The sequence below is a fragment of the Salvelinus fontinalis genome, chromosome 30 (assembly GCF_029448725.1).
Source record: "Salvelinus fontinalis isolate EN_2023a chromosome 30, ASM2944872v1, whole genome shotgun sequence".
NCBI lineage: Eukaryota > Metazoa > Chordata > Actinopteri > Salmoniformes > Salmonidae > Salvelinus > Salvelinus fontinalis.
Genome location: NC_074694.1, coordinates 36,288,445 through 36,315,971, shown reverse-complemented (window position 1 = coordinate 36,315,971; position 27,527 = coordinate 36,288,445). Strand labels below are relative to the sequence as shown.

The 27,527-nt window shown below is 43.1% G+C and overlaps 1 protein-coding gene across 1 annotated transcript in view; it reads left to right on the top strand.

Annotated features, from left to right (window-relative positions):
• The window catches only part of LOC129829146 (1-phosphatidylinositol 4,5-bisphosphate phosphodiesterase epsilon-1-like), an 89,546-nt gene that overhangs the window by 34,838 nt on the left and 27,181 nt on the right, over window positions 1-27,527 (top strand). Inside the window, exons 4-19 of the mRNA XM_055890716.1 lie at window positions 1-314; window positions 7,959-8,104; window positions 8,299-8,539; window positions 8,953-9,152; window positions 12,475-13,090; window positions 13,359-13,508; window positions 13,614-13,731; window positions 18,791-18,905; window positions 19,143-19,265; window positions 19,769-19,905; window positions 21,419-21,657; window positions 21,857-21,918; window positions 22,037-22,202; window positions 22,474-22,581; window positions 22,779-22,895; window positions 23,075-23,233. Of these exons, the coding sequence (XP_055746691.1) occupies window positions 1-314; window positions 7,959-8,104; window positions 8,299-8,539; window positions 8,953-9,152; window positions 12,475-13,090; window positions 13,359-13,508; window positions 13,614-13,731; window positions 18,791-18,905; window positions 19,143-19,265; window positions 19,769-19,905; window positions 21,419-21,657; window positions 21,857-21,918; window positions 22,037-22,202; window positions 22,474-22,581; window positions 22,779-22,895; window positions 23,075-23,233 (3,011 nt within the window). The remainder of the gene's footprint in view (window positions 315-7,958; window positions 8,105-8,298; window positions 8,540-8,952; window positions 9,153-12,474; window positions 13,091-13,358; window positions 13,509-13,613; window positions 13,732-18,790; window positions 18,906-19,142; window positions 19,266-19,768; window positions 19,906-21,418; window positions 21,658-21,856; window positions 21,919-22,036; window positions 22,203-22,473; window positions 22,582-22,778; window positions 22,896-23,074; window positions 23,234-27,527) is intronic.

Below are 27,527 nucleotides of genomic sequence, written 5' to 3'. Positions count from 1 at the left end.
AGCGTCAGCTGTGCAGCACGTCGGTGTCGAGCGCCCTTCCGCCCAACGTGATGGACATCAGCAAGGAGCTGGCCGAGCTGCGCCACCTGATCCAGTTCCCCGAGGAGATTGCTCGGATCCTGACGGAGCAGGAGCGGCAGCTTTACCGACGCATCTTACCCCTGGACTACCTCTGCTTTCTCACTAGGGACCTGGGCATCCCCGACTGTAGCAAGCACCTGCACCCCAGCCTCGAGGCCTCGCTGTCGGACCCGGCCTTGCCCACGCAGACCCAGAGAAACTCTGTGGAGGACCTGGTCACACGATTCAATGAGGTGAACTATTTTAGAAGATATGCTAATGTTGCTATGCTTTGAGTGGTCAATAACAATCCTTGTCCTAAATATCTAATAGATGGGATTCAAATAATGAAGGTCTGGATGGTTAATGAAGTTGGGTCATGTGTGTTAGTGATGGGCTAGAACAAAAGCATGTGCATATTGTTGCTCTCTGGGACCAGGATTGGTGATCACTTTTGTACTAGATTATCAAAGTTTTCACTTGACAGTAATGTGAGGTAGAATTGACCACCTCGTGGTATAGTGTATCTTATTCTGACAGTTTTACTCATACTTGCGGTGATTACACTCATAAACGGAGCCCTTTGAGCTACCCTTTACGCTGATTGACTTTGAGAATAAACAATTAAGAAAAACGTTTTGGCCACATCGGAATGAGGTCAGTCCCAAGCACAGAGTACCAAGCGGAGGAGTGGAAATAATGTCATCTTTATGTTGCGTGCCTTAACATCCGCTGGTTTTCGTTAAGTGAGCAAAACCGAGGGGGAAATTTTTTTACAATTTTATTTCCCCAAATGTGCATCCTGACCATTTTTGGGCATGTGGCAGAGCTAGAATCAATTGAGGGACTCTTCCCAATAGAGAACAAGTCTGACAGCCTCCACAGCATGATGACATGGACTCACTGTGTGCAGGGTTACCTGCTGTGTCCCAGTTCCCCAAACTGGAGCAGATAAACTGGGGGAAGTTATTGGACCGTTTAAGCCTGTAGTAGCTGTCTGGAGCGTTTATTTCTGACAAACACATTATGCTCCTATGGTGAGTTTGTAGTAACTCTCTGTCAACCTTGAATATGTAATAGTTCCATCATGCGACAACTGAACCCTAACAATGCAGTAGCACACACAACAAATGAAACAAGTTTGTAAGTACATTGTGTATGTTTTTGTTCACTGATCAAATGTTATTGACACTTGCACCAAAAGGAATACAATATTTGTTCCTGGAATTATAATTCCATTGTTATTGTGTAGCCTGTTTGACGCCAGTATGATGCACTATAAATCAGAGTGCCGCTCGGTTTTCAGTCCAGTCGATTTGGGTTGTCATTCTGATGCAACCCCTGTGTTATCAAAGGGACACCACATAACAGCTAGAGACTGTTTTAGATCACCACCGACTGCTCTCCCACCATTTAATATGGACTTAGCACAACTCCCGTCCTCCCATGGATATCTAGAATATCAGCTGCTCTGCAAAGTATGTGCCTGCCTCTAATCTACTTGGGTTACCAGTGCTTTCATGTCCACTGCCAACACTGTTTAAAACGCTGAGAAACATAACTTATTTGAATCCAATCGGACATTTACAGCTATCTCATGTACTGCAAACACTTGGAGAAGGAGAAGAGGAATGTTCTCGCTTCTCTATCACTTTGGTACCGTCTCTCAGTGACGGTCGTTCCTGGAAACGAGGGAGGAGGAGGATGGGTGGGTGATGTCTGTCATTGGGGCTCTAACTTTTTATTTAGTGCCTCTGAAATTCTCTCTGGGGGAAATCAAAATGCATCCCCGGTTCTCCAAACCCACAGTTTGGTACGTATTTCAGTTTTAGGTTAACGTTTCGGTACAGCCGGAAAATAAAATGCCATTGATCCAGATCTGATGCTGCGTTTAACTTTGTAGGAGGTGGGAATTTACCAGTTGTGAAGCCATAAATACCAGTTGGATGTGTTTATGTGATTTGGACTCGTGTCAACCATAAACTAAAAGTACAGCTGTCATGCTTGTAAACAAATGATAGTTCAAAAACCACAATAATAGATTGCTTTTTATAAATGTTTTGTTGCATTTAACTGTTACAAATGCTGTTATAGACGCCATTTCCTTAGTAGGTGACATCCGAGGTCACCATGTGGGAGAAGTGCTTGCTCAGGATGATAGATTTTCCAGTAGTACTTACCTGTGCAAAAAACTAAGCAGAGCTAATGGCTTTCATGCTCCTTTTTGCAAATCATCATTATTCGCATCATGCAGCCTTAGAATGTATTAAAAATCAAAACAAATAGTCCAACATTTGTATCACATCTAAAGTTACATAACGCTAAATTAAGCATAGGTGTACCTGTTTCTTTGTTAACTGCTCAACATAGAATAGCCGCATGTGTGCTGCTTCAATTTTCAATTTGCTTCAACTGCTTCAATTTGGAGAAAATATTAGTTATATTTTATTCAGCTATTTTCAATTGTATTCTTCATACTGTAAAATAATGCCACGGAATTCTAAGACAATTTTGTTTGCTAAATGAACTAGTGTAGCCCACAGCCATATGGCATAGCCAGATCAGGGCCTGACATTAGGACAACTCAGAGTATGCTATTCTGTTCTTCTGAAATAGACTACATTTTTTTCTTCATATCATGTTTCTTTAGAACTGTCTGAAATCAATAATGGATTTATTGTGATGGTGTAGGCTATATTACATGGATTTAATATACTTTTTAAAATGTAGGTGTTCCAAAGGTCTGCATCAGTGGTATCATGTCTGGAAGCCAGGAGATGCTAAATGTGTTTGTTAATTAACGGTCAATTACCGTGTGACCGGCAGTTATTTGACAATCACCGGCTGACAAAATTTCATGACCACAAAAGCCCTAGGTTGGATGACTCATTCCATTGCTATACACACATGGATTTACACAGGTGTAAGCTGAACACACACACGGCACCCTATCAGGCTGATCAGACAGTTCTGGGTAACTGAAGACATGCTGTAAACAGTGAAAGGATATATTTGCATGTCTACTATTCACACCCTTGCTTCACTCCAACTAGTTAGATATGCAACCATTGACTAACTATAGCAAGGGGAATATCTCTAGTCTAGCAATAGATACTGTTGTTTTGGCCGAATTGGCATCATTGATTAAGATTACCAATGGTTAGTTAGGTAGCTAGGATATATCAGTCAGCTAACCATTAACAGTAACAGCAGTTCATTAAGTCAATACACATGAAATCTTATGTAGAAATTCAGAAATCTTATTTTATCTTGGCACTGTGGCACGGTATGGGCAGTGATTTAATTAATATATTAATAGAATGGAGTTAGAAGGGTGAACTCCTACTTTGAAAGGACAGGAAGTTTTGGCTGTGCACTTAAAACCCTTTATGTGAGTTCCAAATATCTCTACCGATCACCCCAACGTGAGGTAAACAATTTTTGGGGGTTTGTTTTATGCGTATGTCAGAATGCACTCTGTTCCGAAATGTGATTGTTACGCAACAGGACAGTTAACCCACACTGCCCTCAAACCAAGGCACACTGCCTTCTAATTATCTATAGGCTATTTTTCAACTTGTCAATTTCTAATTATTTTCAACAAGTTTGATTTTCTAACAGTTTGATTTGATGTGTGTTCCACCTCATTCATTCGCATAAGAAGTAGCCCATTTCACTGTTGCGGACAATTTATGTTTGATGCTTTACTGAGCTGGACAAACTTCTCTCTTCAACAAGAGCCCAAGCTCTTCCCCAGTGTTTCCACAGATCAAGTATGAAGACATTGCGCATCTCTCGTCAGAACAAGCCTTGTAGAAACGTTTTCCCCCTGGCACATTTTCTGGCTGGTGCCTGTATTGCCTTCATTGATATTTTCCTTACAAATAATAACTTTGGACAAGTGTGCGTTCCTATCAAAGTAATTGTCTTATTTTCTGTATATCGTGTTGTTTCTACTGTAGCATACTGTATGTATGGAGAAAAATGTATTTACTATTTTATTCACATGTTTTCAAGTACTAATGACTAATCATGCATTCCTGTTCTTACATAGATTTTAATGGAAGGACACAGATGTGTGTAAAATACTTTTTTGGAAAGTTGTGCTGATTGTGATGAGCTAATGCTAAGCTATTTGCCAGCTATGTGTGGCGCCATGTTTGTTGACATCATACAATGCATTTTGGTTGTCTCGTAATCGTCAGTTTGACCAAAGATGTTATAAAAAAAACGAGGTGATGGGATAGTTCACTCGACTAACTTATGGTGCTTTCAAGACAACTGGTAACTCTGAAAAATACGAGGTCAAATCATGACATCGGTGATCTTCCTGTCGGAAAGTCTGAATTCTAGAAAGAGGCCCGAGACTTTTCCCATTCAGAGATCGTTATTTCCGAGTTCCCAGTAGTCTTGAACGCACTGAAGTCGGAGATTTCCGAGTTCCCTGTTGTTTTGAACGCAGTATCAGATTGTAACTATGGTACCTCAGGGTTGCCAGCTCATACCCCCATTTTTTATTTTGCGTATAAACTTCTGTTTCCCCCCCAATTTATTCATAAATCCCCCATCATAGTAATATTTCCTGCATCGAATCCCCCCACGATGCGTTCCACCATTTTTACCCCACATGGAATTGAAAACCCCCCTAAAATGGTTTCATCCCTGTTAGGTTTCACGCTGCGGTTAGGCTAGGCAGTAGGCTTGTACTTGGTGTGATGATCTGTGAGGTGATAACAACATATTTTCCTTGTGATTTGTCAAAAACGGTTGACTTGTCAAGTCATGTGCTCCGCTTTTTGTATACACTGTAACAAGTACATTGAAGATTTTAATATGCTGAAAAGTGGCTTAACTAAATAAATATTTTTCAGGCAATGGGCACAGCCATCTTTGACTTTGTATATTTGCGTCTTATAGTGAATGGCATTCTGGGATTAGGGAGTTTTTGTTTGTATAACATAAACAAACATGGCTGCCATCATAAATAATTTAGCTGCTGTTAGCTTAGCTGACGCACATCTCTTTTCTAAACATTATTACAATCGTCCCTTGTGCTCACCAGAGATGTGGTACATTGTAAACTAGTCTAGATGTTAGGTCGCTAACTTGTGTTTTTTTTGTCAGCGCAACATGCTGTTTAGACTGGTTTATGGAATGAGTTTGGATGTGTTCCGTGTGATTTTTGGATGATGAAGTTTGCATTTATGTTTTACAATAAAAGGTGGAATAAAGTTGTGAAGACTTATTTCCCATCAGTACAAAAACATTGTTTAGATGCTTTTCAGACAACAATGCTGTTTAGATGCGTTTGTTGCATCATACGTTCTGTTGAGACTGCTCCAATCACATATTTGTGATGGTACGCTGCAGGGACCTCTCAACAATGATCACAAATATGTGATCGTATGCGTCAAAGGGTTAACAAATGACAGGCATTCCACATTTAACCCCATCCCCATGTGAATTTTTTTTTTTGTTTGTTTGTTTTTTTGTTTGATGTGCAAAAACAAATAAGAAATTCAGTTTTTTCTATTCAAAAACAAATAAACAAGCCATTTTCACGTTCTCGATTTGCCCCATTTTAATCAAGAAAACAAATGATCTAAACGTACACTGACCATAATCTTACCTCAGGAATCTTGACATAATTGTGTCCAGGGACATAGGCTAATTATCTTGATCGCAGTAACAATAGACACACATCTTCTGTCAATTCTCCAGATCAACAATAATTCTAGCACTTTGGCTGTTCAATCGCATGCAGTATCACACCCGGTCTTTATCATTTGACTTTCACTAGGGCTGTGGCGGTTATGACATTTTGTCTGCCGGTTACTGTCATGCAAAAATCTGCATGTCTCATGGTATTTGACCATTAATTAACATTAATTTAGCATCTCCACGCCTCCATGCATACAAGCTGCTGATGTGGCCCTTTGGAACATCTACATTTTAAAGGTATATTAAATCGATATACACCATCACAATAAATCCATTATTTATTTGAGTCGTGTCTAAAGAAACATGACATGAAGAAAATTACATTTACATTTAAGTCATTTAGCAGACGCTCTTATCCAGAGCGACTTACAAATTGGTGCATTCACCTTATGATATCCAGTGGAACAACCACTTTACAATAGTGCATCTAACTCTTTTAAGGGGGGGGGGGGGTTAGAAGGATTACTTTATCCTATCCTAGGTATTCCTTAAAGAGGTGGGGTTTCAGGTGTCTCCGGAAGGTGGTGATTGACTCCGCTGACCTGGCGTCGTGAGGGAGTTTGTTCCACCATTGGGGTGCCAGAGCAGCGAACAGTTTTGACTGGGCTGAGCGGGAACTGTACTTCCTCAGAGGTAGGGAGGCGAGCAGGCCAGAGGTGGATGAACGCAGTGCCCTTGTTTGGGTGTAGGGCCTGATCAGAGCCTGAAGGTACGGAGGTGCCGTTCCCCTCACAGCTCCGTAGGCAAGCACCATGGTCTTGTAGCGGATGCGAGCTTCAACTGGAAGCCAGCGGAGAGAGCGGAGGAGCGGGGTGACGTGAGAGAACTTGGGAAAGTTGAACACCAGACGGGCTGCGGCGTTCTGGATGAGTTGTAGGGGTTTAATGGCACAGGCAGGGAGCCCAGCCAACAGCGAGTTGCAGTAATCCAGACGGGAGATGACAAGTGCCTGGATTAGGACCTGCGCCGCTTCCTGCGTGAGGCAGGGTCGTACTCTGCGAATGTTGTAGAGCATGAACCTACAGGAACGGGTCACCGCCTTGAAAATGTATTTCAGATTAACAGGAGGAGTTGTAGGCCTATGTTATCTGGCTATACTCCACGCCATCGGCTGTAGGCTTGTTCATTTAGCTGACATTATATGCTTTTATTTTATTGTATGATTAATGTAATTGAACTTAGCTGAATGAAATAGAAAGGATATTTTCACCATTCCGGAGCGAGTGCGCGTATGAAGTGGCTATATTGAGCTTAAAAGTGATCATTTGAAAAAGGTCCTATTTACTAGATTTAGAGTTATTTGGGAACTTTAGTTGTGAATATGATACTAGTCTTAGAAATCCAGACATATATATATATATATATATATGCTGCATGGTGGGACAGGACTCTACCTTAAAGGCCTGATTGGTGGAGTGCTTTAGAGATGTTTGTCCTCCTAGAAGGTTCTCCCATCTCCACAGAGGAACTCTGGCGCTCTATCAGAGTGACCATCGGGTTCTTGGTCACCTCCCTGACCAAGGCCCTTCTCCCCTGATTGCTCAGTTTTGAATTATATTGAATGTACCCATGTTCCCCATTGATGTCCTATACTTATTCACTTAAAAAAGGTTAATTATTATGAATTGTATTGTAATAGCTACAACATGACAGCTGGCAAATATTTGCTCCAACTGTTATGTCCAGGCCACGGTTTCTGCCAGCACTTGGATTAAGCCGATATAGCTTTTGTCTTAGGCCTACTATTGTGTTGGATTTATGTGCCAGTGAAACAAACGAGACCTGGTGCAATCAGGAGTTTCATGACTTGTTGTGGAGCCAACTACCAGCATCTTTTTGTATTCGGTTGGAGATGGTGACAGCGAAACCTGGGTTGAATTTAGGCTTATTTCCATTTCAATGAGTTCACCTTGGTTCATCATAAATCGTGCTGATGTAGATGCTGTGTAGAACATTAACCTGCACAGTGAGAAACACTAGTCCTCGTCCTTGGTCTTTCACTCTAGGGGTATGTCCAAAATGGCGGCACATTCCCTATATTGTGCACTACTTTAGACTAGAGCCCTATGGACCCTATAAAAGTAGTGTACTATGTAAGGACTTGAAGTGCAGCCTGGCTTTTACAGAGGTGAGCTTGTGGGGTCCATGTTCTAACTGAGTTTTGCTGCATCTAATAGGTGAGCTTGTGGGTGACCTGGTTGATCCTGACTGCGGGTACCATGGAGAAGAAGAGAGAGGTGTTCTCCTACCTGGTCCATGTAGCCAAGTGCTGCTGGAACATAGGCAACTACAACGCTGTCATGGAGTTCCTGGCTGGACTACGGTATTTATGACTGACTACACTATAGTACAAATACGTTTATTACACATCTCACTTAGTCTTCCTACAGTATCTGTCAATGTTCATATTCAGAACACACCTATTGAAAGTCTTTCTGGATGAGTGTCTTCTACAATGTACAAAAACAATGTAGATAAGATGTGGTTAGATCAATATGGAATGATTCTCTGCTCCAGGTCTCGTAAAGTGCTGAAGATGTGGCAGTTCATGGACCAGTCGGACATTGAGACCATGCGCAGCCTGAAAGATGCCATGGCGCAGCACAAGTCTTTGTCCGAGTACAGGAAGGTGGCACTTAACATCCCAGGGTGCAAGGTGGTGCCCTTCTGTGGCGTCTTCCTCAAAGAGCTGAGTGACGCGCTGGATGGGGCCGCCAGCATTATCAGCCTGCGCCACTCACCGCACGACTCGCCAGAGGTAAAGAAGTGGGCCAGGCCCAGGCTTGCATGCCAGGCTTGTAGCATAGTGGGTGAATAAAACTAGGTGTACAGACAACACCTGCCATCACCCTAAAGCTCTGAACACAGCTTTGATGGCTCTGCCGAAACCTGTTTTCGCTTTGTCATTGAGGTATTGTGTGTGTGTGTGTGTGTGTGTATTGATAAAAATATAAATGTTCATTATTTTTAGATTAAGGCTGTAATGTAACAAAATGTGGAAAAAAAGGAAGGTGTCTGAATACATTGGCGCTTCCGGAACAAGTAGTTTGACTATATAAACAAGCAGTTTGGCTATGTACACTTTACATTTAATTGCTGTTATACCTGTGTAGTAAAACTGTTATTACTACAGTAACAGGTTCACTTTACCCTGTGTTTCTCTTTGTGTAGTTTGTGACGGACTACGGCGGGCAGGAGCACTTCCTGCAGAGGGTGGGGCCAGACGGACTGCACAGCCACGAGAAGGAGGCCACGGTCAGTAACATCCTGCAGATCATCCGCTCCTGCAACCGCAGTCTGGAGACGGAGAATGGGGGCCACCACAAAGGCTTCTCCACCTCTCACAGGAACTATTTCATGGACAGGAACCTGTAAGTGACAGGATCAGGAAGGATCTGATCCCCAAATCCTAACCTTGACTTGTAGGGGGAAAACACAAAACTGACCTAAGATCAGGGCTAATCCTAAAGTGTCAGGGAGAATATTGAGTCAATCCATTCCTCTCGCCATTATACTGTGATAGCTTTCATCTAGTCTTCCCTCTACTTGAGTACACCACTCTACTGCATATTTAATGTCAGATTATCTGGGTTTATGATGTGAATTCTTTGTTGAGTCAATTTAAATAAATTGACTGGATTTCACATGACTGGATTTCACATGACTGGGAATACAGATATGCATCTGTTGGTCACATATCTTTAAAAAAAAGGTAAGTGTGAGGATCAGAAAACCGGTGTGACCAACATTTGCCTCACGCAGCGTGACACATCTCCTTTGCATAGAGTTGATCAAGCTGTTGATTATGGCCTGTGGAATGTTGTCCCACTCCTCTTCAATGGCTGTGCGAAGTTGCTGGATATTGTCGGAAACTGGAAAATACCGTCATTAAACGTCAATCCAGAGCATTCCAAACGTGCTCAATGCGTGAAATGTCTGGTGAATATGCAGGCCATTTGAAGAACTTTCCGCATCCAGGAGTTGTGTACAGATCTTTTTGACATGGGGCCGTGCATTATCGTGCTGAAACATGAGGTGATTGGGGAGGATGACTGGCACAACAATGGCTTCATGATTTCTTAAAGGTGTTTCTGTGCATTAAAATTGCCATCGATAAAATGCAGTTGTGTTCATTGTCTGTAGCTTATGCCTGCCCACACCGTAACCCCACCGGCACTCTGTTCACAACGTTGAAATCAGCAAACCACTTGACCACACAACGCCATACACGTGGTTTGCGGTTGTGAGGCCGGTTGGAGGTACTGACAAATTCTCTAAAACGACGTTGGAGGCAGCTTATGGTACAGAAATTAACATTAAATTCTCTGGCAACAGGTCTGGTGGATATACCTGCAGTCAGCATGCCAATTGCATTCTCCCTCAACTTGAGGCATCTGTGGCATTTTGTTGTGACAACTGCACATTTTAGTGGCCTTTTATTGTCCCCAGCACAAGGTGCACCTGTGTAAAGATCCTGCTGTTTAATCAGATTCTTGATATGCCACACCTGTCAGGAAGATGGATTATTTTGACAAAGTTGAAATGCTCACTAACAGGGATTTAAACAAATTTGTGCACAAAATTTGAGCGAAATAAGCATTTTGTGCGTATGGAGAATGTCTGTTTCAGATCATGAAACATGAACATGAAACATCGGACCAACTGTAAACATAAGTATTCAGACCCTTTGCTATGACTTGAAATTGAGCTCAGGTGCAGCCTGTTTCCATTGATCATCCTTGATGTTTCTACAACTTGGAGTCCACCTGTGGTAAATTCAATTGATTGGACATGATTTGGAAAGGCACACACCTGTCTATATAAGGTCCCACAGTTGACGGTTTTTGCTCTGACATGCACTAAGCCATGAGGTCGAAGAAATTGTCCGTAGAGCTCCGAGACAGGATTGTGTCGAGGCATAGATCTGGGGAAGGGTACCAATAAATTTATGAAGCATTGAAGGTCCCCAAGAACACAGTGGCCTCCATCATTCATAAATGGAATACGTTTGGAACCACCAAGACTCTTTACCGAGTGGCCAGCTCTTGGAACTGAGCAAGAAGGCCTTGGTCAGGGAGGTGACCAAGAACCCGATGGTCACTCTGACAGAGCTCCAGAGATCTGTGGAGATACGAGAAACTTCCAGAAGGACAAACATCTCTGCAGCACTCCACCAATCAGGCCTTTATGGTAGAGTGGCCAGACGGAAGCCACTCCTCAGTAAAAGCCACATGACAGCCCGCTTGGAGTTTTCCAAAAGGCACCTAAGGACTCAGACCATGAGAAAGAAGATTCTCTGGTCTGATGAAACCAAGATTGAACTCCAAGCGTCTTGTCTGGAGGAAACCTGGAACAATCCCTACGGTGAAGCATGGTGGTGGCAGCATCATGCTGTGGGGATGTTTTTTCAGTGGCAGAGACTGGGAGATTAGTCAGGTTTGAGGGAAAGATGAATGGAGCAAAGTACAGAGATATCCTTGACAAAAACCTGCTCCAGAGCGCTCAGGACCTCGGACTTGGGTGACGGTTCACCTTCCAACAGGACAACGACCCTAAGAATACAACCAAGACAATGTAGAAGAGGCTTCGGGACAAGTCTCTGAATGTCCTTGAGTGGCCCAGCCAGATCCCGGACTTGAACCCGATCGAACATCTCTGGAGAGACCTGAGAATAGCTGTGCAGCGATGCTCCCTGACAGAGCTTGAGAAGAATGGGAGAAACTCCCCAAATACAGGTGTGCCAAGCTTGTGGCATCATACCCAAGAAGACTTGAGGCTTTAATCGCTGCCAAAGGTGCTTCAGCAAAGTACTGAGTAAAGGGTCTGAATACGTATGTAAATGTGATATTTCCGTGTTTTCTTTTCTCTCGTGAAATTTCAAAAATTTCCAAACCTGTTTTTGCTTTGTCATTATGGGGTATTGTGTGTTGATTGAGGGGTAAAACAGTTTAATCCATTTTAGAGTAAGGCTGTAAAAGTCAAGGGGTCTGAATACCGAATGCACTGTGTATTTTTGTTCAGTGTAGTTTCCTGACCCTGATGGGAGATCTGTTTGTCCTCTGGGTGGAAAAGGCCTCTGATTTATGACCCCAGTTTCTGAACGGAGGGGCCTCTGGATCCAGTCTATGGTTTTCTATGGAAGTTCTCTCAACAAGGCTCAACAAGGCTGAAGGAAAGATGAGGGCGAATGTGACACCTCTCATCCTTCTTTTACTCTTCTGTTTTACTATTTGTAGCTAGACACTTCCTGACTTTTTCTCTCTGTTCTTCCTCCCGCCACCGTAGCTCTTTCAGGAGCAGGTCTGATTCGAACCATGTCTTGTAAGGTATTAGACTGCCATTTTTAGAGGTTTCCCACTAACTAACTTTGCTTTAATTGTATGAGTAGAATTTGCTATTACAATTGCATGGTGCTTTTTATACTTGTTCAACTATGCTAAATGTTTTAGAAACAGTTGAACTGTTTGAGACTGTTGCGTTCAATGGATTTGCTATCCTCAAAGTGATGTTCTTTAGGTAGATAACATGGCTGGGATGTGTTACACTCATTGAATAGAAGTTGGTGATGAGAAAATTTCCTCTATGTCCTAGAGAAGAGACAGATTGAAGTGTTGATGACAACTATTAACTATTATCTATTGTTTGATGTTCTGCTTATCTATTTCATGTCCTCTCGATTCTTCATCCTCCCAGCAGGTTTGTGGAGGGGGACCTGTCTGAGCAGGCTAAAGAGGTGGCATTCCAGGGCACCGATGAGACCCACCGGGCCTTTAGCCACGGCACGGAGCTCATTCCCTGGTACGTGCTCTCCCTCCAGCCTGACGTCCACCAGTTCCTCCTGCAGGGATCCACTGTCATCCACTACGACCAGGAGAGCCACCTCACCGCTCGCTGCTTCCTCCGCCTGGAGCCCGACAACTGCTTTCTGACCTGGGCTAATCCCCAGAGCGGCAGCCCCCCCACAGATCCCCCAGGCCTGGGTCAACACGTAGTGAGCGGCCTGGCGGACGGCCTGCTGGACCTCTCTGTGGTCAAGGCTGTGTTCATGGGCCACCAGGGGGTGGACATGTTTGCTGTGTGTCTGCAGAACAAGCTGTGTAACACCATGAGGGCCGAGGAGAATGGGGTCAGTCTGCTCTACGGGCTCCATACTACAGACAACAGGCTACTGCACTTTGTGGCCCCCAGGCACACAGCCTGCATACTGTATGAGGGCCTGGTGGAGCTGGTCAACGCCATGAGGAAGCTGAAGAAGTTCCCCGATAAGAGGCTGCACTGGCTCAGGAGGCAGTACGTCCGCCTCTATAGGGTAAAAAATGACTTAATTTAGATTGTAGTGGATAATAAGGAATGGCAGGTATATTGACTCAGTCTATAATACACAAGTATGTAGAATATATTTGTTATGTCTAATGTCCTGGGATTCAATACTCAAAAGGGAAACAGTGAGCCTCTGTAACATGAGCACAGATGCAAGGAAGATAATTTTGACTCACTTAATGCCAATAAACCTTTAGTGAGCATTCTCCTCAGACTGCTGTGTGGTGCGTTTGTTTGTCATCTCCCATCTACAATAGGAGGAGGGCAGGTACGAGGGTCCCACCCTAGCTCAGGCCATCAGGCTGTTTGGAGGGCGGTGCTGGAACATGGGCACAGAGGCCACAGAGAAGCCCAGCGCGCAGAAGAACAGCTCCACCACCAAGAAGAAGAAGAATGCTCTCGTCAGGGTTAGGAGAAATATTTAAAAAATAGTCTTAGTTTGAGAAATATAGTCTTAATTTTTTCAAAGTTTATGAAGATTTGTGTCATTGAGTGTTTCATAAATCACACAGAAATACAGCGGGGATGCCACCGATGACGAGACGAGCCAACGTAAAACCAAGAGCTGCAAGGACACCCTGTGCAGAAACGGGCCGGAGCTATATAACAGCGTGCACCAGGAAGAGTTAGGTAACCTGTTTATTAGTATTTTATTAGGGTCCCCATTAGCTGTTGCCAAGACAGCATGTTCTGGACTTGGGGCTATGAAGAGACCCCTGGTGGCATGTCATGTACTGATTGAACAGACAGTTTGGTAGTTTCAATACGTCAATATCGCTCACAAAGACCAAGGCCCTATACTACTAATGTAGTTTGAGGAGTTAGCGAGGTAACTTTGGTCAACTCTGAGTTCAACTTGGGATAACTGGTACCACGGAAGTGGCTAAACTTTTAGCCAGGTACATTTCTACGGCAACGGATCCTTCCGATCTAACCTGCTCCATGGCAGGCTACCTCGGGGCTAACTATTGCCTGGAATGTATTTTTTGTTTAACCTTTATTTAACTAGGCAAGTCAGTTAAGAATAAATTCTTATTTACAGTGACGGCCTACCCTGGCCAAACCCTAATCCGGACAACGCTGGGCCAATTGTGCGCCGCCCTATGAGACTCCCAATCACAGCCTGTTGTGATACAGCCTGGAATCAAACCAGGGTCTGTAGTGACTCCTCTAGCACTAAGATGAAGTGCCTTAGACCGTTGCGCCACTCGGGAAGCCCGACGTTGAATTGCATAGAATTCTATGTCGGGCAGAAATGAGCGTTTGAATCAGGAAAGTTTTTTAACATACTTTACCGGTTGGCCCTTTTGGTGGTAGGAATGTGAGACAATATATCTACAGGAAAGTATCGTTACATTAACGCTGGAAATGCATTCAGATTTCTATCACCTTAAGCAAATGTTTTATTTTATACCTAAAATTCCAAATCAAATAGCTAAATGATCCTTGGTATGACCATCTTAAAACAATTCCATATCAGTTTAGTAGAACCCACACCCGTGCTGCTCTGATCTGGGCACTAACTAATTTGCTAATGTTGTTCTTTGCAGCACTGACCATATAACTGGGTAGCAGTCTAGGAGTAATACAACTTGGGCCTGTAGAACGTGTTTGGTCGATTGAGATGTAAAGAAAGCACAGCCGACCTTTCCCCATCTTAGCAACCGTTGAATCAATATGTTTTGACCATGTCAGTTTACAATCTAGGTTTACATCAAGCAGTTTAGTCTCAACTTGCTCAATTGCCACATTCATCACTAGATTTAGATTAGGTTTATTACACCATATCTCACAATTATTCAGAGACATGCAACTGTCCTCCCATATACTCCCCTATATATTTATTTGGACAGTGAAACTAAAATGTTTAATTTGGCTTTATACTCCAGCATTCTTTGTGGCGATGGTAAAGAATGTATGTCACCTTTTATTTGAGGGTATTTTCATACATTTTCTTACATTCATACAGATTTTGGATGATGCTAATTGGCTAGCCAGATGTCCACGGTCTCCGTAATTGTAACGGCTGTCCTTCAGACGAAGAGGAGGAGTAGGGATTGGACCAAAGTGCAGCGTGATACTTTGACATAACGAAGTTTATTAAAGTAAAGACGAAAACCGAAAACACTTCAACAAACTACAAAATAACAAAACGACGTAGACAGACCTGAACATGGAACTTACATAAATACACGAAGAACTCACGAACAGGAACAGACTACATCAAACGAACAAACAAACCGAAACAGTCCCGTGTGGTGCAACATACACAGACACGGAAGACAATCACCCACAAACAAACAGTGTGAACAGCCTACCTTTATATGGTTCTCAATCAGAGGAAACGTCAAACACCTGTCGCTGATTGAGAACCATATAAGGCTAATTACACCTGACCTAATCACCTGACTTACACCTGACCTGCTCCTGTCTGGCGGAAGGCTCTGGCGGCTCCTGTCTGGCGGACGGCTCTGAAGGCTCATGGCAGACGGGCGGCTTTGCAGGCTCATGGCAGACGGGCGGCTTTGAAGGCTCAGTACCGACGGGCAGTTCATGCGGCGCTTGACAGACGGGCAGTTCATGCGGCGCTTGACAGACGGGCAGTTCAGACGGCGTTGGGCAGACGGGCAGTTCAGACGGCGTTGGGCAGACGGGCAGTTCAGACGGCGTTGGGCAGTTCAGGCTCCGCTGGGCAGACGGGCAGTTCAGGCGCCGCTGGGCAGACGGCAGACTCTGGCCGGCTGAGACGCACTGTAGGCCTGGTGCGTGGTACCGGAACTGGAGGTACCGGGCTAAGGGCACGCACCATCAGGCTAGTGCAGGGAACAACAACAGGGCACACTGGACTCTCAAGGCGTACTATAGGTCTGGTGCGTGGTACCGGCACTGGTGTTACCAGGCTGAGGGCACGCACATCAGGGCGAGTACGGGGAGAAGGAACAGTGCGTACAGGGCTCTGGAGACGCACAGGAGGCTTGATGCGTGGTGCCGGAACTGGAGGCACTGGGCTTGAGACACGCACCACAGGGAGAGTGCGTGGAGGAGGAACAGGGATGGTATGTACCGCACCGGGCTATGCACACGTACAGGAGACAACCCTGCGCTCTACTGCGTAACACGGTGTCTGCCCGTACTCTCGCTCTCCACGGTAAGTACAGGGAGTAGGCGCAGGTCTCCTACCTGACTTCGCCACTCTCCCTTTTAGCCGCCCCCCCCCCCCCCAAGAAATGTTTGGGGTTTACTCACAGGCTTCCTTGCTAGTCGCGTACCCTCATAACTCCGGTTCCTCTCTCCGGTTGCCTCTGCTCTCCTAATCGCCTCCAGCTGTTCCCATGGGAGGCGATCTCTTCCAGCCAGGATCTCCTCCCATGTGTAGCAACCCTTGCGGTCCAAAACATCCTCCCATGTCCACGAGTCCTGTTTTTTTTCCCGCTGTTGCTGGTTCCTCTCACGCTGCTTGATCCATGGTAGGTGGGTGGTTCTGTAATGGTTGTCCTCCTCCTCTTCGTCCGAAGAGGGGATTGGACCAAAACGCAGCGTTGTGATAAAACATGAATATTTATTAAACAAGACAAAACTAAACACACTTGAGAATTTACAAAATAATAAACGAAGTCAAACAGACCCGAACAAACGAACTTACATACACACGAAGAACGCATGAACTGGTACAGACGACACAAACGAACGAACAAACGAAACAGTCCCGTATGGTGCACAGACACAGACACGGAAAACAATCACCCACAAACAAACAGTGTGAACAGCCTACCATTATATGGTTCTCAATCAGAGGAAACGTCAAACACCTGTCCCTGATTGAGAACCATATAAGGCTAACCTGACACCTGACCTAAACATAGAAACACAAAACATAGAATGCCCACCCCAACTCACGCCCTGACCAACTAAACACATACAAAATTAACAGAAAACAGGTCAGGAACGTGACAGTAATAACGGTTTGAATAGTAAAAAATATATCCACAACTAGTCAAAAGTTTGGACACACCTACTCATTCCAGGGTTTGTCTTTATTTTTTACTATTTTCTACATTGTAGAATAATAGTGAAGACATCAAAACTATGAAATAACACAATCATGTAGTAACCAAAAAAAGTGTTAAACAAATCAAAATAGATTTGAGATTCTTCAAAGTAGCCACCCTTTTCCTTGATGACAGCTTTGCACACTCTTGGCATTCTCTCAACTAGCTTCATGTGGTAGTCACCTGGAATGCATTTCAATCAACAGGTGAGCCTTGTTAAAAGTTAATTTGTGGAATTTATTTCCTTAATGTGTTTTAGCCAATCAGTTGTGTTGTGACAAGGTAGGGGTGTATATAGAAGATAGCCCTATTTGGTATAAGACCAAGTCCATATGGCAAGAACCACTCAAATAACAAAGAGAAACGACAGTCCATCATTACTTTAAGACATGAAGGTCAGTCAATCTGGAAAATCTCAAGAACTTTGAAAGTTTCTTCAAGTGCAGTCGCAAAAACCATCAAGTACGATGATGAAACTCTCTCATGAGGACCGCCACAGAAAAGGAAAACCCAGAGTTACCTCTGCTGCAAAGGATAAATTCATTAGAGGTAGCAGTCTCAGAAATTGCAGCGTATCAATACACCTAGTCACTACTACAGGCATCCTTCCTAACTCAGTTGCCGGAGAGGAAGGAAACAGCTCAGGGATTTCACCATGAGGCCAATGGTGACTTTAAACAGTTAGAGTTGAATGGCTGTGATAGAAAAACCTGAGGATGGATCAACAACATTGTAGTTACTCCACAATACTAACCTAAATGACAGAGCGAAAAGGAAGCCTGTACAGAATAAAAATATTCCGACACATGCATCCTGTTTGCAATAAGGCACTAAAATAATACTGCCAAAAATGTGGCAAGAAGTTAACATTTTGGCCTGAATACAAAGTGTTATGTTTGGAGCAAATCCAATACAACACATTACTGAGTGCCACTCTCTATATTTTTGAGCATTATGGTGGCTGCATCATGTTATGGGTATGCTTTTAATCATTAAGGAGTGGAGTTTTTCAGGATAAAAGGGAAACGGAATGGAGCTAAGCACAGGTAAAATCCTAGAGGAAAATGTTCTTCAGTCTGCTTTCCACTAGACACTGGGAGATGAATTCACCTTTCAGCAGGACAATAACCAAAAACACAAGGCCAAATCTTCACTAGAGTTCCTTACCAAGAAGACAGTAAGTGTTCCTGAATGTCCGAGTTACAGTTTTGACTTAATCTACTTGAAAATCTATGGGAAGACCTGAAAAATGGTTTAGCAATGATTAACAACCAGTTTGACAGAGCTTGAAGAATTTTGAAAATAATAATGGGCAAATATTGCACAATCCAGGTGTTAAATGCTCTTAGACTTTACTGGACAGACTCACAGCTGTAATTGCTGCCAAAAGTTGCCTCCATATATAAATAATTTGATCTCAAATGCAAAATGCTGGAGTATAGAGCCAAATTTAATGTTTTAGCTTCACTGTCCAAATAAATATGTAGGAGAGTGTATGTTTTATAGGGAGGGACACAAAAATGTGAATACCTGAGATTTTAAATAGTACCAGATTTTTTTTTCCCTTTTGGAATCCTCTAGTTCACTGTGTTTGACCATTTATACTGTGTGTGTAACTCTGTACTTTATTGATTCCATAGAGGACTGCTTCCCTGGACCCTTCCCCCCACCGAGCTGTAAGAGCCCTGGTTCCATGGCCTCTGGTTCCCTGGCCTCCTCCCCCATCCTCTCAGGCAGCACCAAGGCCCAGCCAGGGTAAGACACAAAACCTGACCCCAGGCCTGTTCATAAGGGTAAAAACTGCCTTTCTATCACTCTGGTTTATATTTCATCTGTAAACCTAGTGTCAAATACTTACATGTCAACCTACTCATACAGTGAACCTTGTACCAAATACTTTATTTAATCGTCTTTATCTACAATATAAAATATCATTTTTAAATCTAGTGTTTTTAACTTGGAACAGTCACCAATCCCTCTCTCCCTGTGTAGTGCATGGAGCAGCAAGAGCTGGCACGGCCTAGGGAAGGGCTTCTTCAAGGGCTTCCAGGACCTCATGAGCTCTGACAGCACTATGAGCTTCATCGAGTTCGTCGAGCTCTTCAAGTCTTTCAGGTGCTCCATCCAACTTCCGACCACCTCTCTTCACAGTATACAGTAACTATAGTATATAAATGAACAGTAACTATACAAGTCCATGGTAGTGATTTAAATTCAATATGCCTCTGTTAATCATTCCCACTGGGAAGGTAGAAGGAATTCTCAAAGGGTAAGAGCACAATTATGTGCTGTGTATATCGTCCCCACACTTATACAACACATAGGCCTGCTGTACTTTCACAATACATACAGGATATAGAAATTGCATTCCATTCAGACGTTCAGAAGAAGCTTTGACAAATCCAACCAATCTTTCCGAAGGTTGTTTTGTAAAAGACACACTGGGTTCTTCTGAGGTTTCTCTCAGTTGAAAACAGACTAAGGCTACACACCGAAACAACATGTAATAATTACAAAACCATAGCATTGTCCACTCCCATTGTCCCCCAAGAGTGGATAATAATTTCCCTCTCGTGTCAATTGAATGTAAAAGCCCTTGTTCTTGTTTTGATGTGCAGCATTCGGAGCCGTAAAGACCTGAAGGAGCTGTTTGACACCTACGCCGTTCCTTGCAGTAGCTCTGGCCCAGAGTCTGCCCCCCTCTACACCACCCTGAGGACTGACGACAAGGACACGGGACTGCAGCCTGACCTAGGTATGTCTCTCACATTGTCTTACTGAAACCCTATGTGTTTGTCTGTGACTGTGTGAGTGGTTTTGCATTTGGTACTGTTCAGTCATTGTTTAAAAGTTACATAAAAAAAAAAAAAAAGGTCAGAACGTGTATACAACACCAGTCAAAAGATTGGACACACCTACTCATTCAAAGTTTTTTCTTTATTTGTACTATTTTCTAAGTTGTAGAATGATAGTTTTGATGTCTTCACTATGAAATAACACGTATGGAATCATGTAGTAACCAAAATATATTAACCAAAATATGTAGTATATGTAGTAACCAAAATAAGGTAACCAAAATATGTAGTATATGTAGTAACCAAAATATATGTGTATATATGTGTATGTATATGTGTGTGTGTGTGTATATATATATATATATATATATATATATATATATATATATATATATATATATATATATATATATATATATATATATATATATATATATATATATATATATATATACTGCTCAAAAAAATAAAGGGAACACTTAAACAACACAATGTAACTCCAAGTCAATCACACTTCTGTGAAATCAAACTGTCCAATTAGGAAGCAACACTGATTGACAATAAATTTCACATGCTGTTGTGCAAATGGAATAGTCAAAAGGTGGAAATTATAGGCAATTAGCAAGACACCCCCAATAAAGGAGTGATTCTGCAGGTGGTGACCACAGACCACTTCTCAGTTCCTATGCTTCCTGGCTGATGTTTTGGTCACTTTTGAATGCTGGTGGTGCTCTCACTCTAGTGGTAGCATGAGACGGAGTCTACAACCCACACAAGTGGCTCAGGTAGTACAGTTCATCCAGGATGGCACATCAATGTGAGCTGTGGCAAAAAGGTTTGCTGTGTCTGTCAGCGTAGTGTCCAGAGCATGGAGGCACTACCAGGAGACAGGCCAGTACATCAGGAGACGTGGAGGAGGCCGTAGGAGGGCAACAACCCAGCAGCAGGACCGCTACCTCCGCCTTTGTGCAAGGAGGTGCACTGCCAGAGCCCTGCAAAATGACCTCCAGCAGGCCACAAATGTTCGTCACATGTCTGTGGAACTTGTTCAGTTTATGTCTCAGTTATCGAATCTTCTTATGTTCATACAAATATTTACACATGTTAAGTTTGCTGAAAATTAACGCAGTTGACAGTGAGAGGACCATTCTTTTTTTGCTGAGTTTATAACCATATACAATTTCAGTAGCACATGACTTGTGACCCATGACCCTTTATTTAACTGTCCCGCCTCCACAATGGATTAGTCCACTCAGACAGGGGAGAATCAGACAGGTGTCTTGTACACCATGATTTTTGGTGCTACTGTTTGATTAAAGGAATCTCGGTCGACCAACAGCCTATCGACCAGTCGATTAAATAGGGTCAGCCCTATCTAATGTTACATGCAGATTTAGATTAGTAAGCTACCCTGGGGAGTATTGGTTAGTTAGGGAATGAATTCTAAAGATGCGGTTTTCCTGTCCTCCACAGACTTGCTGACCCGTAATGGATCGGACCTGGGCCTCTTCATCCGACCACGCCAGCAGACGTCGGAAAACCAGAAGCAGATCTCAGACGCCATTGCTGCAGCCAGCATCGTGACTAATGGGACGGGCGTGGAGAACGCCTCTCTAGGGGTGCTTGGGCTGGCCGTCCCACAGCTCAATGACTTCCTGGTGAACTGCCAGCGAAAACACCTGACCTACGACGAGATCCAAAGCATTATCCAGGTAGGTCTCATGACTGGTCCACCAGGCCGAAATTGGATGTGTCTTACGGTCTGAAAACATCTGACATAATTTGATTTTGGAATGTAATGTCCCTTTAACTTGGGACATACTGTACAGAACACAGATGTGATGCAAGTAAGACTTGGAGTATTATATTCCTGTGACGTATTGTTCAATTGTTTTCCTTTGTCTCCCTCAGACATTTGAGCCTTGTGTAAGCGTACGTCAGATGGGTTGGATGTCCTTTGAAGGTTTTGCCAGGTACCTTAACTAACGTCATTTTTAATGGGAAATTAACTCAAGAAATTCGTCAAAGGAATTTTGAAATTACGTTCATGACCAGTTTAATTAGTGGCCTTTTTCCTCAAATCCTCCCCAGGTTTTTGATGGACAAGGAGAACTTTGCGTCTAAGAACGAGGAGTCTCAGGTGAACGCGGAGGAGCTCCACTACCCAATGTCTTACTACTACATAGAGTCCTCTCACAACACGTACCTCACTGGACACCAGCTCAAAGGAGAGTCCTCCGTGGAGCTTTACAGCCAGGTGAGATCACCACTATCACCCTTTTAGATAACTGACGCAGGCAAACATATTTTCTCCCGGAAATGTACCTTTTCTAGTTTATTTGTGTAGGGGATTTCTAAGCATCGGATCAATTTGTCATCTTCAGTTTGGTTTGCCATAAGCAGGGCTAGGAGTTTTTCCAGACTGTGACCTGACCAGGAAAAACTCTGGGCTCCTACTGTACTATAAGATGAATTATGTTTTGGTGTCTTGTCTTATTATGATGGGATGTGGTTGTTGTGTTGTCTAGGTCCTGCTGCAGGGCTGCAGGAGTGTGGAGCTGGACTGTTGGGATGGAGACGACGGATCACCCATTATTTACCACGGATACACCCTGACCACCAAGATCCCCTTCAAGGTTAGTCTATAACCCTGCCACAACCCCGTCACAACCCTGTCACACTGCCGCTATTGACCTTGTGTCACAGTTTGTCCAAGATGCAGTACAATGATGGCATACCTCTTTTATAGTTTGAGTAATACTGCTTATATGCTGGAATTATTGAATAAATAGGACTGTAGTTATGCCTCATACTGTAACCCATTTCCTTCTAGGATGTGGTGGAGGCGATCAATCGCACTGCTTTTGTCAACTCAGACATGCCGGTCATCCTATCCATTGAGAACCACTGCTCTCTGCCCCAGCAACGCAAAATGGCTGAAATCTTCAAGGTACCTCCTTCTTGCTCCAATGGACATGATCAGTACGGATTCTAGCTGAACCTCGTTAATTCATTCCTTCCTTCTTTGGAGACCACTCTGATAGTGCTTTGATGAAACACCTTTGCTTTTAACGTGTCTGTGAGGATTCCTTTGGTCAATCCACTTGATCTGTTTATTTGTGTTTGAAGGCGGTGTTCGGAGTCAAGCTGGTGAGCAAATTCCTGTTTGAAAGTGATTTCTCTGATGACCTGCTGCTCCCCTCCCCACTGCAACTGAAGGGAAAGATCCTCCTCAAGAACAAGAAGCTGACGGCACACCAGGCTCCTGTTGACACTCTCAAACAGAAGGTGAGCCTGTAGGATCGGCCCTAACGTATGTGCGCTTTGTCACCTTTGGGTCTGCACGGACAATGGCCCAGGAAAACAAGGAAAATACTCAAGAGGCAGCCTGCTCTTCCCCAGTCAAGAGTCCATTATGCATCTGTCTCACACAGTATCCAGCGGACTGACTATTGAAATGAGTGTTAGTAACCAGGTGTCCATCCAACCTTTTTAATGCGAGTAAAGTAAGTTGGATAAAAAAGTTGGATAAAAAATGTCACAACAGGGCTGATGGAAACAGCAAATGTGTTAGAAAACTTTCCAAATGCCGACAAAACAAAATACAATCTTTTGAGTCTAAAATTAATTATGTGAGAAATGAAGGTGGAAATGCCTTTATGCGCAAATATTGATATTGTAACCATCTTATCGAATGTAAACTTGGAGTCATGAGATGATATTTTGTGATCCTCCCACTACGACTCGGAAAGCGTGCAGTTTATTTGACTACAGATAAGCTGTGATGAACTTCACTGTGCACTTTCACCACCCTGTGATGAGCTTGATGCTCCTTTCTATTAAATATAAAGGGTCCTATTCCGGTGACATTATCGATGCTTGGCTGCCATTTGACAAATAAAAAATCTTGCTCTTTTGTCCATAATAATCTAATGTAAGCTAAACCCGCACTATATCTGTGAATGGTTGGCTGCAGCGCACGTTCAATGGGCAAATAGAAAATGCTATACAACATTTTTATTGACAAAACCGTCAGTAGAGGGGGCCTCCCAAGCGGTGTAAGGCACTGTATCGCAGTGCTAGAGGCGTTACTACAGATCCGGGGGCATTCCCGGGCTGTGCCACAACCGGGTGTCCCATAGAACGGTGCACAATTGGCCCAGCGTCGTCTGGTTAGCGGAGGGTTTAGCCGGGGGGGTTATACTTGGTTCATCGTGCTCTAGTGACTCCTTGTGGCGGGCCGGGTGTCTGCAGGATGACCCCTGTCGCCATTTGAACCGTGTTTCCTCCGACACATTGGCGCGGCTGGCTTCCGGGTTAAGCTGGGGGGTGTTTAAGGAGCGCGGTTAGGCGGGACATGTTTCGGAGGACGCATGACTCCACCTTCGCCTCTCCCAAGCCCGTTGGGAAGTTGCAGCGATGAGACCAAAGCGAAAAGGGGGGTAAAAAAAACATTTCACTTGTATTTTTATGTGCACTACGTCATCACGCACAGACTTTTATCCGCAATAATTAAATTGGAAGGAAACATTTTCTCTGGCGGGAAAATGTGCACATTTTTTTATATTCGTATGCAAAACTATCAACAATTACATGGAAACCTGGTGGGGGTTATGGAATTATGGGCAGGCATAAGCTAAGGACAACGAACACAATTGCGTTTTATCAATGGCAATTTGAATGCACATAAATACCGTGACGAGATCCTGAGGCCCTTTTCTTTTAAGGTATCTGTGACCAACAAATGCATATCTGTATTCCCAGTCATGTGAAATCCATAGATAAGGGACTAATGCATTTATTTAAGTTGACTGATTTCCTAATATGAACTGTAACTCAGTAAAATCTTTGAAATTGTTGCATGTTGCGTTTTATATTTTAGTTCATTATACAGTACATTCGGAAAGTATTCAGACCCCTTGACTTTTTCCACATTTTGTTACGTTAGACTTATTCTAAAATGGATGAAATAGTTTTTCTCATCAACAATCTACACACATTACACCACAATGACAAAGCAAAAACATAATTTAAAAAAAATGGAAATATCAGCGATTTGGCAGCGATTACTGCCTCGAATATTCTTGGGAATGATGACCCATTCTTCTCTGCAGATCCTCTCAAGCTCTGTCAGGTTGGATGGGGAGCTGGACAGCTATTCTCAGGTCTCTCCAGAGATGTTCGATCAGGTTCAAGTCCGTGCTCTGGCTAGGCCACTCAAGGACATTCAGAGACCTGTCCCGAAGCCACTCCTGCGTTGTCTTGGCTGTGTGCTTAGGGTCGTTGTCCTGTTGGAAGGTGAACCTTCGCCCAAGTCTGAGGTCGTGAGCGCTCTGGAGCAGGTTTTCATCAAGGATCTCTCTGTACTTGTACTGTTCATCTTTCCCTCGATCCTGACTAGTCTCCCAGTCCCTGCCGCTGAAAAACATCCCCACAGCATGATGCTGCCACCACCATGCTTCACAAAAGGGATTGTGCCAGGTTTCCTCCAGACGTGAGGCTTGGCATTCAGGCCAAAGAGTTCAATCTTGGTTTCATCAGACCAGAGCATCTTGTTTCTCATGGTCTGAGAGTCCTTTAGGTGCCTTTTGGCAAACTACAATCGGGCTGTCATGCCCCTTTTACTGAGGAGTGGCTTCTGTCTGGCCACTCTAGGCCATAAAGGCTTATTGGTGGAGTGCTGCATAGATGGTTGTCCTTCTGGAATGTTCTCCCATCTCCACAGAGGAACTCTGGAGCTCTGTCAGTGACCATTGGGTGCTTGGTCACCTACCTGACCAAGGCCCTTCTCCCCCGATTGCTCAGTTTGGCCGGCGGCCAGCTCTTGGAAGAGTTTTGTTTTTTTCAAACTTCTTCCATTTAACAATGATGGAGGCAACTGTGTACTTGGAGACCTTCAGGTTGTAGAAACATCTCAAGGATGATCAATGGAAACAGTATGCACCTGAGCTCAATTTTGAATCTCATAGCAAAAGATCTAATACTTACGTAAATAAGGATTTCTGTATTTAATTTTTTATACATTTGCATACACAAAAAGAAGTGCTTTGTCATTATGGGGTATTGTGTGTCGATTAAGGAAAATGTTTTAATTAAACTTCTTAGGGCTAGGCCCCTTTTTTCAAAATTTCCGCCTGAATGATGTGCCCAAAGTAAACTGCCTGTTGCTCAGGCCCTGAAGCCAGGATATGCATATAATTGGTACCATTGGAAAGAAAACACTTTGAAGTTTGTAGAAATGTTAAAATAATATATGAGAATATAACACAATAGATATGATAGGACAAAATCCAAAGAAAAACCAACCAGAATTATTTATATTTTTGAGAGACCATCCTCTTACAATGGCACACTGAAAATTAGCTCCCTGGATGCAATTCCTATGGCTTCCACTGGGTGTCAGCAGTCTATGTTCAAGGTTTCAGGCTTGTAACCTCCAAAATGAATAAGAAATATACGTTTTTGTACAGGGACACAGTCTTGGAAATTTGTGTTTGCGTGCGCCATGAAGACAACGTTCACCTGATATTGGTTTCCTATTGAACATACTTCTTTCCGTAAGAAATATAATAGTTTGATTACATTTTAGGGTATCTGAGGAGTAAATTGAAACGTATTTTGACTTGTTGAAACAAAGTTTAGGGGTAGATTTTTGGATTCCTTTCTCTGCATGTTGTACGAGTGGATTACTCAAATCGATGGCACCAACTAAACTGACTTTTTGGAAAATAAAGAAGGATTTTATCTAACAAAACAACACTACATGTTATAGCTGGGACCCTTCGGATGACAAATCAGAGGAAGATTTTCAAAAAGTATGAATATTTAATAGCTATTTGTGAATTTATGAAACCTGTGCTTTGTCCCCAAACAATCGCATGGCATGTTTTCTCTGTAATAGCTACTGTAAATCGGACAGTGTAGTTAGATTAACACGAATTTAAGCTTTCAACCGATATAAGACACTTGTATGTACCTAAATGTTTAATATACATAATTTGTATTGCGCGCCCTCCAGTTTCATCAGAAGTTGTCCTGCTAGTGGGACGCCTAGGCTTAAGAATTAATACATTTTAGAATAAGGCTGTAACAAAAAAATTGAAGGGGTCTGAGTACTTTCCAAATGCACTGTATATTAAACTTTGCCATACAAATGGATATATCATCTCTGTGGTTAGTTGTTCAAAGTGAACCCTGATGACACTGTATGCAAGCATCTCTTTTTTTGTCCTCTCAGGAATTCTGTCATCTCTATAGTACCCAGCACACCCCCTCAGGTCGTCACACATACAGTGCCTTTAAAAAAGTATTCACACCCCTTAACTTTTTCCACATTTTGTTGTTACAGCCTGAATTTAAAATTGAATACATTTGGGTTTTGTGTCACTGACCTACACACAATACCCCATTTCAGTGGAATTATGCTTATTCAAATTAATGAAAAATTATAAGCTGAAATGTCTTGTCAATAAGTATTCAACACCTTTGTTATGGCAAGCCAAAATAAGTTCAGGAGTAAACATTTGCTTAAGTTGCATGGACTCACTCTGTCCAATAACCAAATAATAGTGTTTAACATGAT